Genomic DNA, 15898 nt, shown 5'->3' on the forward strand with positions numbered 1-15898 from the left:
TGTTCTCACAAACATTTGAGGGCTCACAGTTTGATGTGCTGAGCCCTCTATCACCAGACTTGCCCTTATGGGGCTCATTACTGCAAAGAAGCAGCTAAACCTGCTTATAATTGTGCCTAGGAGTCTCCCCCTGAGTACCGCTTTGTTGCTCAGATGTGGCCCTCTCTCTCTAGCTAAGCCAACTCAGCGGGTGAACTCACTGCCCTCCCCGCTATGTGGGATCTGACTCTCAGGGTTATAACTCTCACTGGCAACGTGGGATATGACTCCCGGGGATGAATCTGGACCCAACACCATGGATTGAGAACATCTTCTTGACCAAAAGGGGGGCGTGAAATGAAACAAAAGAAAATTTCAGTGTCTGAGAGATTCCAAATGGAGTCAAGAGGTCACTCTGGTGGGCACTCTTATACACTATACAGATAACCCTTTTTAGGTTTTAGTGCGGTGAAATAGCTAGAAATAAATACCTGAAACTATCAAACTGCAACCCAGTAGCCTTGACTCTTGAAGATGATTGTATAGCAGGGTAGCTTACGGGGGGTGACAGTGTGATTGTGAAAATCTTGTGGATCATAGTCCTTTTGGATGAGTAGAAAAATGGCAACAAAAGACTAAATGAAAGATTGGGTGGGGGTGGGGGGGTGATTGGGTTGTTTTTTAATTTTATTTTTTATACTTTTTTTTTACTTTTTCTGGTACAAGAAAAATGTTTAGAAAATAGATAAGGGTGATGAATGCACAGCTATATGGTGGTACTGTGAACAGCTGATTCTGCACTTTGGATGACTGTATGGTATGTGAATATATCTCAATTAAAATGAGTTAAAAAAATCAACAGTGTTTCTATACACCAGTAATGAGCTATCCAAGGAGGAAAACAAGAAAAAAATTCCATTTACAATGGCATCTAAAAGAATCAAATATCTAGGGAAAAAATTTAGCAAGGATGTATTCGACCTGTACTCAGAAATTATAAAGCACTGCTAAAAGAAATCAAAGAGGACCTAAATAAATGGTAGGACATTCGGTGTTCATGGATTCCAAGGCTAAATGTTGTTAAGATGTCACTTATATCCAAATTGAGCTACAGATTCAATACAATCCCTATTAAAATTCGAACACCCTCTTTGCAGAAATGGAAAAGCGAATTATTAAATTCATTAGGAAGGGAAATGGGCCTCAAATAGCCAAAAACAGCTTGAAAAAAAGAGAATGAAGTTGCAGGTCTCACACTTGCTGACTTAAACCGTACTGCAAAACCACAGTAGCCACAACAGCATGGTACTGGTATAAAGACAGGCATACTGATCAATGGAATCAAATTGAGAGTTCAGAAATAGACCCTTACATCTATGGTCAATTGATTTTTGAGAAGGCTGCCAAGTCCACTCAATTGGGAAGAACAGTCTTTTCAATAAATGAGTCTGGGAGAACTGGATATCCATATCCAAAAACATGAAAGAGGGCCCCTATCTCACACCTTATACAAAAATTAACTAAACACAGATAAAAGACTTAGATATAAGAGACAGTAACATAAAACTCCTAGAAGAAAATGTAGGGAAACATATTCAAGATCTAGTGATAGGCAGTAGTTTCCTAGACCGTACAACCCAAAGCACAACAATGTAAGAAAAAAATAGATAAATGGGAACTCCTCAAATTTGAATACTTTTGTGCTTCAAAGCACTCTGTCAAAAGGGTGAAAAGGCAGCTGACTCAAAGGGAGAAATATTTGGAAACTACATATCTCATAATGCTTTGATATTCAGAATATATAAAGAAATTCTACAACTCAACAATAAAAACACAAACCCCCCAATTAAAAAATGGGCAAAAGACACAAATAGAAGTTTTTCCAAAGAGTAAACACAAATATTTAAAAGCATATGATAAGAAGCTCAACTTCATCAGCGTTTAGGGAAATGTAAATCAAAACCACAGAGATATCACCTATTAGAATGGCCACTATTAAACAAACAGGAGACTACAAGTATTAGTGAGGATGTGGAGAAAGAGGAACACTTATTCACTGCTGATGGGAGTGTGAAATGGTACAGCCACTGTGCAAGACGGCTTGGCGGTTCCTCAGAAAGCTAAGTATAAAGTTGCCTTACAATCTGGCAATCCCGTTACTTGGTATATGCCCAGAGTAACTGAAAGTAGGGACACAAACAGACATCTGCACACCGATGTTCATACCAGCATTATTCAATTGCCAAAAGATGGAAACAACCCAAGCGTCCATTAACCAATGAATGAACAAAATACGGTATGTGTGTGTGTGAGATGGAATATTATTCAGCAGTAAGAAGGAATGAAGTCCTAAGGCATGCGACAGTATCAGTGAATCCTTAGGACATCATGTTGAGTGAAATAAGTCAGACACAAAATGACAAATACTGTATGATCGTACCAATATGAACCAATATGTAAACTCAGACATAAAATCTAGAATACAGGTTACCAGGAGATAGGAGGAGGATAGAGAATGGGGAGCAGTTGCTTAATAGGTGCAGAATTTTTAACTAGGTTGAATTTAAATGTTTGGAAATGGATAGAGGAGATGGTAGCACGTCATTCTGAGTATAATGAACAGTACTGAATTATGTGTGAACGTGGTGCAAAGCAGAAGTTTAGAGTCATGTATGTCATCAGAAGGAAAGCTAGAGGTTACAACATGTGAATGTATAACAGTGAATCTTGTGGTGGACGAAGACTGTGATGAACAAGACAAATATAAAAAAGTTCTTTCTTGAACTAGAACAAATGTACCAAGCTATTACAAGGAGTTAATACAGTGGTATATGGGAGAAAATGCACCTGTTGCAAACTATGGACTATAGTTAAGAATAATAACTTAATATTTATTCATCAACAGTAACAAATGCACCACACCAACACTAGGGGTCAATAATGGGGGGAGGGATAAGGGATATGGAATGTTTTGGGTTTCTTTCATTTATTTATTTATTTTTCCCCTTTTTTTGGAGTAATGAAAATGTTATATAGTTGACTGTGGTGATGAATGCATAACTGTGATGATACTGTGAGCCACTGATTGTTTACTTTGGATGCACTGTATGGTGTGTAACTATATTTCAATAAAATTGCATTAAAAAAATTGAATAGGAAAGAAATTCTGATAAAACTCATAAATAAATTTTACTATGAGAGAGTACATTAACAACTATATTAATCAAATTGTTTGAAAAAGCTCATATCCATTAAATTTATTTGAACATGAAAATTCAAGTAAAATACCTAAGAAATTAACTGTGAAATGGAAAGTAATGATTTTAACCCTGATTCCCCTAAAAACAGCACTTACAATAAGTCATTAACCTCCATTCCCTTTTGTATGATATAAGGCTGCTATATTTGTGTTGTGTGGTTAAAAAAACACTGAGAAGCCCACTTTTATTACGCTGAGGAGCACTGCCAGAGAACCTCTTCTGTTGCTCTAATGTGGACTTTCTCTAAGACTAACTCTGCAAATAAATTCATCACCCTCTCCCTGACGTGGGACAGGACCCCCCAGATGAATGAGTCTCTGGGCAATGTGGGACATGGATTCCGGGAATGGGCCTGACCCTGGCATCAAGGGATTAAGGATGCCTTTTTAACCAAAAGGGGGAAAAGAAAGGCAACAAAATAAGGTCTCACTGGCTAACAGTATTCAAAGAGGCTGTCCTGGAGGTTACTCCTAGGCAAGCTTCAGCTAGATTTGCCAAATCACCACAGTATGATAAGCCCAAGTCAACAGTAGTCTCAAAAACACTAAGGAATACCTGGATCCCTTAGTGGGACTTTCACTCACTAAGTTTATTCTTCTAAAACTTAACCTCCAGAGAACTCCTATGCCAGCTAAGTCCCAAATCCCCGAGGCAATAGCCTCTTCAACCAGATATGTCCCCTTTTCCCACAATGTCAACGCCCCTCTTCAACATGAAAAAGTTAGGGTGGTCACTGCCTACACATCCCTGAAGACAGGGAAAGTGATTAAACTAGAGGAAGGGGTAGCAGAAGACAAGATGGCATTTAACAAAGGATTATGAATATGGCATCTCTTATAATTTTCACTTTCTTAGTTGCTCGAGTATTAGAATAGTTAGAAGGAAAGAAATGAAATGGTGAAACTCTAACCCATAGCATCCTTTGAAATTTGTTCTATAGCTACTTGTTAAATTTTAATTTGAAAGCTATACCTTTTTGTGTATATATTTCACAATAAAGAAATAACTGAAACTATGATACTGTAACTCAACATTTTTGGAAATTTCCTACGTAACTACTTGTTCAATCATATTTTGAAAGATATTACCTTTTTGCATATATGTTATATTTCACAATAAGGAAATAACTGAAGCTGTGGAAATGTAACTCATAATATTCTTTGAAATTTGCTCTCTATTTGTTAAATTGTACTTGGAAAGTTATCACTTCTATGTGTGGTTATATTCCACAATTTTTAAAAATATGATAAAAAATAAGAACATTAAGAAAGGATTCCAATGATAGCCCAGGAAATATTGCAAAATAACATGTGATGTGTTATAAAATGACCAACCTAGTAATTAACCATCCCCATTGCAGCAATGGAGGGGATTCAGGGACTAATTTTCGTAAAAGAGGAAATACAACTTAGAGGTTAAGAGCCCAAACTCTAGAATGAAAGACACCCAGATCCTAATTCCAGTTAAGCCTCTGCCTAGCTGTGTGACTTTGGCCTGTTTCTTAATCTGTGAAATGAAATGAGGCATGTTAAGGTACCAGAACAAGTAAGCAGCCAATGAATCTTGGCTGCTGCTATTATAATTATGCAATTCTTGGCCCTGACCTAATTATTAACTGCTTTTAGATATCCTTGCTGGACGAGAAGAGGTTGAACTGAGCTTTACATTCTCCCCCAATCCCCTTTGTGAAAAAGATACAGTCTCAGTGGAATGAGCTCACAGGCCACAGAAGGGAACAAGGTCAAGAAAAACCCAAATCAGCTCCATATTCTAGTCAAGTGAGTTGCAGCCAGTTCACACAGCACCCCCCCCCCCCAAGGAAATAGACTTTCACTCTGAATCCTCCATCTCCCTGTCCCCATCGTAGCCATGGTCTCCTCTCAGAGCTCCCTCTTCCCCTGTGACTCTGTGCCCACTCTGCCCACTAGCAAAAGGATTTTCTCAAAGTATAACCAGTCCATGTCACATCCTCTCTACCACAGCCTCCAAGTCCCTGCTGACCCAACTTCCTGAGCATCTCAAACAACATTCTCACCCTGTCTCTCTACTCTAGCACTCCCAAACCTTCCTTCTTTTCCTATGGATAAGCTGTTACTCCCCTCAAGGGCTTTTGCATACTCTTGCCTCTCCTTCCACCCTAGTTACCTTTTTACTTTCATATCCACTCAAGGATCCCTTCTCCAGAGAAACCTTCCCTGACCTCCCAGAATAGGTCAAACACCCCAAAATATGCTCTCCTTGAGGTCCTAAATCACAGTTACAAACCTCCATTTCTTCGTGTGGAGTTGATTAATGTCTGTCTGTATCCACTAGACTCCAAGCTCCAGGAAGGCAAGGACTGGGTATGTAGCCCAAGGCCTGACACATAGTAACTACTCAATAAACAATGACTGTTTCCATCTGTGAAAGAATGGCACCCTTGCCTGAAGAAGAAACTGCACTGCCCTAGAGCATGTCATAGCTATCGGAATTAGTAAGGCCAGGAGAGACGTATACTCGGCAAGGCATCTCCCCACCCCTTCATCCTTCCCCCTTTCCCTATAGCAAGGGGAAGTCAGTCCCATGCAGGCCAGTACCGTTTGCCTCCAAAGCTGGGCCTTTCCTCATCCGAGTCGCGTTCTGCCCAAATCCCATAGGTGGCCTCTTCCTTGGTCTGCCAGTGGCGCTGCCGGTTGGGGTTGAACTCATTCTGGAGATCCCAGTCGGTGATCTCAAAGTTCTCCCGCTCATCCTCGTCATCATCTATGCAGCCTTCCCCATCCCGGTACAAATGGGACAGCGACATGGCCAGCCACTAGAGGAAGGAGACAAAAAGGGCAGTCTGTCAAAAGAGGTGGAAGCAGCAACAGAAAGCTTCCCTGAGAGTCCCTGCTCCTTGCTGCCTTCAGAACTTTCTCCAGATCGAAAGTCTGTTAAGATCAGTAACAGTTACTATTCAATTCAGCAGACATTTAAAACAGATCCATGTGATTCTATGTGATTCATAAAAAGTATGTATTTCCCTGTCCTAGTCAATGCCATAAAACATCACATGCACAGATATAAACAAATCATACAAAAATAACTGAGTATGTTATTCTATATATTATTGCCTCAGAAATCGGATGGACAACTTCCTGGACCCCAAATTTTATTATTTTTTCTATTATTGAGGAAGAAATTATACCTGGATGCTTGGCATGGTCCCAGAAGAAAGGTTTTTCAGAATATGCTTTTTGAAACAAATTTCCTGAAGAGACAAGGATTCTTAGAGCGTAACTCTTTGTTTTCCTCTCAAAACACGAACCTCATGAGTTGGAAGAAAGCAGTAATTACAACTACCTTAACAATCAGGCATATGTGGATTGCAATAGAGAATCCACTCTTGGTAGTTGGGTGATGAGATTCTGCTGTCTTTTAAATTAGGACTAACCACTGTATCAACTTTAGAGGGAGCTTGTAAGGCAGATTCAATGAGACGGTGCTTTAAAAGCACTTATTAGCTCCCAGTAAGTGCTCAAGAACAATAGCTGCTAATATAATTCCATGATTAGGTTCACCATAATTACTGAGTCAATCCAGCGAAGTGATTATGAGTCACAGCCTGCGTTCAAATCCCAACTCCACCAGATACTCAGTAAGTGAGTATTAGTTGCATTCAAAGTACCAAGCCTGGTGCACTACATGGTAATACATCCAATAAGTAACAGCGATTGCGATTCTGGTCGACCGGGTACTGCATGCAACCTTCAGAAACAGGCACTAGAGTATCAAAATCTAGTCAGCTGGGAGAAGGTTTCTCCTTGCTTCTTCTACTCACTGCTCTGGGTAAGGAGTGTACACGAAGCAAATGTTTTCAGAGGTGGGAAGTCCCAGCTACATGGGAGTAAATTATACCACTGGCCGGTTGGGCAAAATGCATGGTTACAATGTCAGAGTAGCTACGAATTACAGAGCCCTCGAGAGGTGCTAAGTACTTGCTGGACGCTTCGGAAGGATCATCTAATGCAAGCTTCGAAATACTTCTACGGGACAGGAACTATAACGTTTCCAGGCTTCAAATGGAAAAATGAAGGGCAAAGAAGTTAAACTCCTCGCCCCTAGGTCTCACGGCTGGCAGGGCCCGGGACCCAAGGCTTGGTCTCTCCCCTGCTGTCCAGGCTCACGAAAGAGACCCGGTTCCTGACTCGGCGCTGGCCCCGCTCCCTGGTGACTCCGAGTGGCCCTGTCCCGCCTGGGTCTTAGGCAGCGCCATCTGCGAAGCGGAATCTCACACGGGCGAGGCCGAAACCACCCTCCCCAGAGACTGCGTCCCCACTCCCATTGGCACCGGCTCCCCGCAATCCCTTCCCCTTCTCACCTCTAAGATCGGCCCCGGGTACCAAAGACGGCTTCTCACAGCGCGATAACCGCGCCACTTCCGCTGACTAAACCGCCGACGTGAATAAGCCGGCGCACCGGAAATGACGTCCCTTGACGTCGACAAGGTGGCGCTGTGTGCCATAGCGGCAGCAGAGTGCTAGAGCGGCTTTCTGAGTTGCGGCGGTAAGATGCTAGAAGGGAAATGGTGTTTTGCAGCGCCCCGAGAGGCCGAGGAGCGCCATCCTTGTTTCGTAATGCGGGACCTGGCCTGTGTTGACCGGTGTGGAGGTCGCCGAACCACCTTGGCCTCAGGAGGAGGTTTCTTGGTCAGCCTCAGATTCTAAATCTATCAGGGACCCGGCACACGGCACTCACGGGAATAATGAAGGCCGAGTCTATGTCTTCTGTGTCTTTGACCTCTCATTGTAAGCACCGTCTTGGGCACAGAGAAGTTGCCTCAAAGGGTTTTGAGGGAGTGAAGGAATGAATGGGCAAACTGTAAGAGTTCCTAAGTATTGTCTCCAGGAAATCTTTCCATCCTCTTCCTACAGGTTGATGAATTCACTCATTCACTCATCTAATTAAAGATGTACGGACTGCCAACCATGTATGAAGCTCAAGGTTAACAGTGGACAAAACTGGTACCTACCCTCCCAGAAAACCCCTCACTGCTCTGGAACTCTGTGTAGCCATTAAGAGCACACATACTTGGGAGTTCTGATCTCAGCGCAGCAAGTTACCAGCTGTGGATCCTGGGCAAGTCATTCCATTTCGTTAAGAGGTCGTTAAGCTTCACTTTTTTCTCCTGCAAAATGGTTGAGGATTCAATGAAATAAAACAAGTACGCAATTAAGACACTACCTGGCACACAGTAGATGCTTAGGAAGTGTTAGCTGTCAATTTTTTATTATGTTCTCTCCTCCTTCTTTCTCCAATTGTTGGACTGCACAAAGAGCACTGGACTTGGAGTCAAAAGACTTGAGTTCTGTGGTCGATTGTATCATGGCCCCCACAAACGACATGCTCAAGTCCTAATCTCAATTCTGTGAGTGTGCACCCATTTGTAAATAGACTTTGAAGATGTTATCAATGTGGCCAAACTGAATGAGACTGGGCTTTAATCCAAATGGCTGACAGCCTTATAAACAAAGGAAATTGAACACAGAAGTAGAAACCAAAGGAGAAACAAAAGTAGACAGATGGTAACAGAAGTAACAGTATAACAGAGGATTCCTGGAAAGCCATCACCAAAACACTGCTGACTGGAGAAAGCATGGCCGTGCTAACCCCTTGATTTTAGACTTCTAGCTTCCAAAACTGTGAGACAATGAATTCCTGTTGTTTAACCAAACCATTTTGTGTTTAACCTTGGCAAATACAAGTTCCAACCACAGGTCTACCCTTACCATGTTGTTATGAATTAAATGAGAACCAGTTAAATGCGGGTTTCTTAGGGATGGGGGCTGTGACTTAATGATCTCTGTATTCCCAGTGACAAAGGGTCACTTTGCTTGACATATAATACAAATTCAGGGAAGAAACTAAAGAGTGAGGTTTTCAAGGGAGAGAGTCTAGCTGACTAAAAGGTCCACCAGGGAGCAGGGTCCAAACAAGAAGACAAGACAAACCACTAAGAGTCTGGGTCTGAAAATGTATGTGTTTATTTTCAGGCCAAAGTAAAAAATATAATTTTTGACCTCTCTGTAGCTATGTCTGTGACTTTACACCAGACTTTATGGAGTTGCAGATACTTTTGATCATGAGAGGTGCGGGATACTGATTACGTGCTTCGACTTGGCGGGCCTGGGCTGGGGGACCTGATCAGCCCCTGGGGAGGGTGGTGGGCACGGGCGACAGCGCCCTCCACAGCCCCCCAGGCCTGAGAAAGTGAGGCCGGAGGCAGGCCCCATTTCCTCACCCAAAATACCACCGTTAGGGGAGGCTTGCCGGAGGGAACCGCCTTTTCCCCACCCCCTTATCTTGCCCGGACACTCCCCGTTGCCAGTGCAACTCCCATCACCACCAGTGCGCATACATTGTTGCCAGACACCGTTGCCAGAGCAACTCCCGCCCCTTTTCAAACAACCTCCGTGCTCTCTTAGAACCAATCCTAACCTCCGCACCCTCTCAGAACCAATCCTAGCCTTTATCCCCTCAGCATTGGCTTGTAACAACCCCCGCCCTCTATGCCAGCCTATATAACCTGTGCTCACCCCTAATAAACGCTCTTGGCTTTACCCCCCTGAATAAACCCCCCTTTTGTTCTACCCCTACTGGAGGAAGAGTGTCTTGTCTTTCCCTTCTCGCCGCCCTCCACACCTTGCACGCCTCCGCCGGGGACCGGGCCCAGTCCCCCGCCTCGCCCTCGCCTCCGGGAAAGAGCCCCCGCCGCCGGTACCCTCCGAGCAACGCCGAGAGCCGAGGGTTCAGCAACCGGCCGCCCCCCCGCCCAGACAAATCAACTGCGACCGCAAGAGGCTTATGCTAGTGGATTTGCTTCACCAAGCGGACCCCGCCATGTAGCTTCTGGGGAATGGATTTTTGTGGACTGTTGTAGGGTCGTTAAGAGAGCAAGCTCTGATCAAGTGATCAGAGTACATTGTTGGTAATGGAAAAATTGAAATCATGTACCACTTGGTAGGATGCACTGAGAAGATCACAGCATTACTTCTGTGGTATTCCTGCCAAAGTGGCATAATCTGAATGTAATCACAAACATACATCAGACAAACTCAAATTGTGGGAAATTCTACAAAACTGGCCTGTGATCTTCTTGAAAAGTGATAAGGCCATGAACGTCACAGAAAGACTATGGAGCTGTTCTAGACTGAAGCAAACTAAAGAGACAAGATAACTAAATGCAATGCATGATTCTGAAACTGGATCTTTTTTTATAAAGGACGTTATTGAGACATGACAAAATGTAAATGGGGTATGAAGATTCTGTGGTGGTGATAATTTCCTGATTTTGATGGTTGTACACTGGTTACATCAGAGAATGTCCTTGTTTGATGGAAATACTAAAGTATAGGGCAAAACGTGGAAACTTATTCTCAAATAATTCAGGGAATGATGTTTCTCTACTATATTTACAATTTTTTTGTATGGGGGGAGAAGGTTCTGGAATAAAACTTCATGAGTCCAAATCTCCACTTTTTTGCTTCCTAGATGTGGTACCTGGGGTAGGTTGCTTTAGTCCTCTGCACCTCCATTTTCCCATCTGTAAAACAGACTCCTGTAAAGGGACTCCTTTACAGGACTCCTGTAAAGGGGTTTGTTTGTTTTTTTTTCTTTGCAGGACAAAAAAAAAAGGGCTAAGTGATGCATGTAAAGCTCTTAGCAAAGTTCCTGGCATTGTAAAAGCTTAGTAAATGGTTGTGGCTATATTTCATACCCCTGGATGGGAGTCCTCTTAGCCTCAAAGATAAGAGGATTTTCAGGATTTCTGCACTCAAATGCCCAGCCTCAAATAAAGCAAAGAGAGAAGGTGACTGGAAGTTTGGATTCAGGCCCCTAAATGATACCTGTCCTGGTCTCCCATCACCATTCAGAAAAACGCTTGCTTTGGAAACTTGGGGACATCCAGGCCCGTGTCTAGCTTCCCAATGAGGGGCTCAGATATTTGGCCTTCCCTGAAGGGGTTGCCAAGCAACAAGGCTCCTCAGCAGGAGGCTGGCATGTTCTTCCAACACTCATCGGTCTGTCCCTTTCCTTTTCATAGATGAGGTAGTGGAGGCCCTGGCAGAGGGGACATGCCCAGGGCCACACAGCATGTTTAAGGACAGAGCCAGGCCTGGAACCCAGAGGTTCAGACTCCAAGTCAGTGTCCTCTCTGCTGTACCATTCCCAGGCCCCACACCAGGTCTTTCTACTCATTTGAGCTGTATTTACAGAGTGATTCCTGTGCACTCAGTGTCACAGCCAAGCTCTCTGCATGCATCAGCTCTTCAATTCCTCAACTTTCTAAGGTAGTTTCTGTGACCACCTCAGCGCTGACACTCCTAACCAGCCCCTCTGCCATACAGCAGTATTTCTATATTGCCTCCAAATGACTTGGGGAAAAAATCTTTGCTCAGTTACAACTTTAAATAGGTTGGTACCATAGAAACCTCTCTAAGTGGCATTTCAAAGCTGATATATTTAAAGTCTAGCACAAGCACCTTTTCTAGGACAGTGACATTATACAGTTGCACATGGTTTAGTCCTATTTTGAATTACACAGATTTAAATTGTGTCCTGTGCCTGGCAGAATTGAAAATCCAGAGCAGCTGAGATGAGCACATTTCATTTCCCTTTAAATGTTTCTTCCAGATGGTTTCTACCCTACTTATCTTTCAAGACTTTGTAAAGAATTTGTCCTTATATAGAAAGCTGGAATATGAGGTTCCATAGGCCTGGGGCCTAAACTAGAAAGCAAGCCTCCTCAGAATCACACAGGAAAGATAAGGGTCCAAGGCCCTCATCATTCATTCACTCATTCATTTAGTCACTCATGAACAAATATTTGTTGCTTACCTATGCATTATCTATTGCCGTGTGACTCAAAACTTAGCAGCTTAAAATAACAAACATTATGCCTCACAGTTTCTGTGGGTAAGAATTCAAAAGAAGCTTAGCTGGGTGATTCTGGCTCTAGGTCTCTCAGGAGGTTAGGTTGCAGTTGAGATGTCAGCTGGAGCTGCCTTCATCTGAAAGCTTGGTTGGAGGCTCCACCTCCAACATGTTGCACTCATATGGCTGGCAAGTTGGGGGTGGTTGTTGGCAGGTGGCAGGAAACCCCAGCTCTTTGTGAACCTCTCTCTTCACAGAACTGCTTGAGTGTGGCATGACATGGTGGCTGGCTTCTCCCAGAAAGAATGAACCTGAAAGAATGAACCAAGAGAGCACAAGGCAGAAGTCACAAGGTCTTTTACGTAAAATCTAGTCTCAGAAATCACACGCTCATTTCCATGATATCTCATTGGTTACATGGTCCACCATACTGAGTTGCCAGATTAAGCAAATAAAAATACAGAATACCCAGTTAAATTTGAATGTCAGATAAACAATGTATAAATTTTAGTATAAGTATGTCCCATGAAAAATTGCAAAATAATAAAAAAAGCTTTATTATTTTATCTGAAATTCAAACATAACTGTCATTCTATGATCTGGCTTTCCTAGCCTATTGGGTGTGGAAAGGGCATGAATACCAGGAAGTGAGGATCACTGGGAGCTATCTGGGAAGCTGACTACAAAACCTGTTATATGCTGGGTGTTGAAGACTATGAGGATGGGTAAGCAATTAAAGATAATGGTACCTGCGTTCATGGTTTTTACAGCCTGGTGAGTAAATCCCACTTGGATCAGATCAATGTGCAAATAAATGCAAAACATTGACTATGTGAAAGTGCTTCAAAGAGACTTAGCAGTGCTCGGGGTGGGAATGGGGTCCTAATCAGCACACCTTCTTGAGAGGCTGAGCTTCCACATATGAATTCATTTGTGTGGGGGGTGGGGATGTATGGAGGGTTTTGCTGCTGAACTGAGGAAACAAAACCCTGGAATTCATTGGCTTGGAATTAACAAAATTGATTTTAACAAAATCAGTAAACACACACACACACACACAAATAAATGCATGTAAAAAATGGTGAAAACTGAGTAACGCCTATGGTCTAATTAACAGTTAATATCAATTTCCTGGGTTCGATATTATACTACAGTTATTTAAGATGTCAGCATTAGAAAAGCTGACTGAAGGATAACAGGACTCTGTACTTATTTTGCAACTTCCTGTAAGTCTATAATTATTTCAAAATATCATTTGAATATGATTATTTTAAATTTTATATAATTATTTAAACATATAAATATATAGTTATTTTACTATACATAACTATTTTTAAAGACAACCTATTTTAAAAAGAGCTGTTACAATGGAAACAAGGTTAGATCAGAATAATCCTAGCTTGGGAAATGGACTTAAATTGGAGGAGGGCCTCTTGGTGAAGAGCACGCCCTGGTGGGTGGAGCTCATGGGCATTCTCAATGTCAATCATCCTGGAATGTGTGTTTGGAGCAGAGAATTAAGTGGCAAGAGAGGTAAGAGATGTTCTCCCAGCTCTAGGCCCAGATTTGGGCTTGGGGAGGCCTGGTGCAGATCCATTGGTGGCAGGAACTGTCCCTGGTCCTAGGGACAAAGTCGAGGAAACCCTCGAAGCCCGGGTTTTTTGATGATCAAGCCTTTTGTGAACTTGGAATCACTGTATCTGAAATAGTAAATAAAAGGTACACTCTTATTTGGTACCCCAGCATTCCCCAGAGAGAGATTCCCAAGTTATTCTGTGACCCGAAGGTGTGACTGATGAACTGGTTCCTACTCTGTTGTATTTTCCAAAGATCGCTGCACGATTCTCCACATGCTCTTCTGCAGTGTAATCTTGGCACTCCACCATCAAGAGGTCGAGTCTATTTCTCCATTCCCTTGAATCTGGGATGGCCTTATTACTGCACTGACCAATAAAATTTGGTAAAAGTGACAGTGTGCCAGTCCCAGGCATATTCCTTAACAGACCGGCAGTTCTGCTTCGTGCCTCTTGGAACACTTGCTCTGGGGAAAACCAGTCACCATGTTAGAAGTCCAAGTACCCTGAGGCTGCCATGCTGTGAGGACATCTAAGCTACCCCTGTGGAGAGGCCACGTGGATAGAAATGCCCACTAAGCCTCTAGATGTTCGGTTCTTCCCAGCCCAGGCATCGAACATATGAATGAAGAAGCCTTAAGATGATTGAAGTCCCAGCCTCCATCTGACAACGGAAGCCACTTAGCTGACTCTAACTCATAGAACTGAGAGATTGGATAATAAGTCATTTTAAGCCATTAAGTTTTGGGCTGGTTGGTTACGCACCGATAGTTGGAATAATGGCAAGGGATGTGTGAGAACTGGATGCCTTCTGCTATCCAAGTGGTGACCACGAGCTTCCTGTGTCCATTACTCCATCAACTGCTCATCGTTTACCCTTGGAAGGGTGGAGGATTTACCCTCTGAGTAGACATGAGATTTTTAAAGGGGGGGCTTAAGCATGGAAAATTGCCAAGCCCTTTGCAGTATCAGGTCACTGAGCCAGGCTGGCAGCTAAGTTCTTGAGGATGGAGACCTGGGTTCAATCCACTTGGCACATGTAGAGAAGACAGTTTCGAACAACACAGGCTGTTGCTACAGCTTCCTCATATCAGAATGGTAATAAGATTATATTATAATCTTATTGTTACATAATATAGTCATTATAGCTACCACTTATGAAGCCTTTACCATGGGCCATAAGCCTTCACCATTCTGCTTCACTGAGCTAGATAATTTGGTTTATTTCATTGTTTCCTCACAATCATCCCACAAGATTCACTCAATTCTTATCCATTTATCCCCATTTTACAGATGAGGAAAGCTTAGGCTCAGAGAAGTAGTTACTTGCCCAGTCACACAGTTGGTAAGTGGTGGAACCAGGATGTGGGCATAGGTCTGACTCCAAAGCTATTTATATCAATCACACCAAGCAATGTACAGATTACAAGATTTCCACATGCAGCAAGTGGAGGAATCTGGAGATGACGCATGCCATCCAAACAGGATAGCGGATGAGCCAGGACACCAGTGATGTTTGACTCATTGCTCCAAGACACTTCAAGAAAGGTTTTAGAACAAGAATGTCATTTCATACAATTTTTTTTTTTTCCCAAATCAGGGTACATGGGAGCAGTAATTTTGGAGGGCAATCGTGAAATCTATCAAAAAGTTAATGCACCCAACTTTCACTCCAACAATTCCTCTTGTCATTGTGAGGACAAACACCCGTGCACTTGCACAAAGAGGCATGCACAGGAACCCCTACTGCTGCCAAAGGGCACAGCAAAAGGGAAATGTGCAAAAGTACCGGGTGCTCTGGAACCCAGGCAGCCAACAGAAAGGGCGTAGAACTATGTGTATTCACACTGAAACACCCCCCCCCCAAGTGCAATTTCTTAAATATAGTACATTTTAGAACAACCCATTCAAAGTGGTAATTTTTATATATCTTTAAGACCACATATTTAAATACAAACATTTTATGTATGTAAGTTTATAGAAAAAGGTCTAGTAGACTATGCTTCAAATGGAAAACAGTAGCAAGGCCTATAGGGAAGGAAGCAGATTTTGAGAGGAAGTGTGAAAGGGGACTTTCACAGTCTCATTATATTTCTAAAGTCTACTCATGTAATACTCTGTAATTAAATTTTTTTTTGATCGAATCAGGGAAGGTGAAATGGAAGTAGATTCTGACACTTGTTTCAGAGGTCA

General features: G+C 42.7%; 1 protein-coding gene across 2 annotated transcripts in view; it reads right to left on the minus strand.

The window, feature by feature from the left end:
* Nucleotides 1-7817, minus strand: part of TFIP11 (tuftelin interacting protein 11) — a 37227-nt gene extending 29410 nt beyond the window's left edge. Inside the window, exons 1-2 of one of the 2 annotated variants that reach the window (XM_037816797.1) lie at nucleotides 7579-7817; nucleotides 5816-6033 (exon numbers count right to left, since the gene is read on the minus strand). In XM_037816797.1, coding sequence (XP_037672725.1) covers nucleotides 5816-6033; nucleotides 7579-7722 — 362 coding nt within the window. In that variant the 5' untranslated portion in view covers nucleotides 7723-7817. Of the gene's footprint in view, nucleotides 1-5815; nucleotides 6034-6405; nucleotides 7476-7578 lie in introns of those variants that run through there. The other variant, XM_037816798.1, reaches the window with a different exon arrangement.
* Between the last annotated feature and the right edge of the window lie 8081 nt (nucleotides 7818-15898).

The sequence above is a fragment of the Choloepus didactylus genome, chromosome 23 (assembly GCF_015220235.1).
Source record: "Choloepus didactylus isolate mChoDid1 chromosome 23, mChoDid1.pri, whole genome shotgun sequence".
Classification (NCBI taxonomy): Eukaryota; Metazoa; Chordata; class Mammalia; order Pilosa; family Megalonychidae; genus Choloepus; species Choloepus didactylus.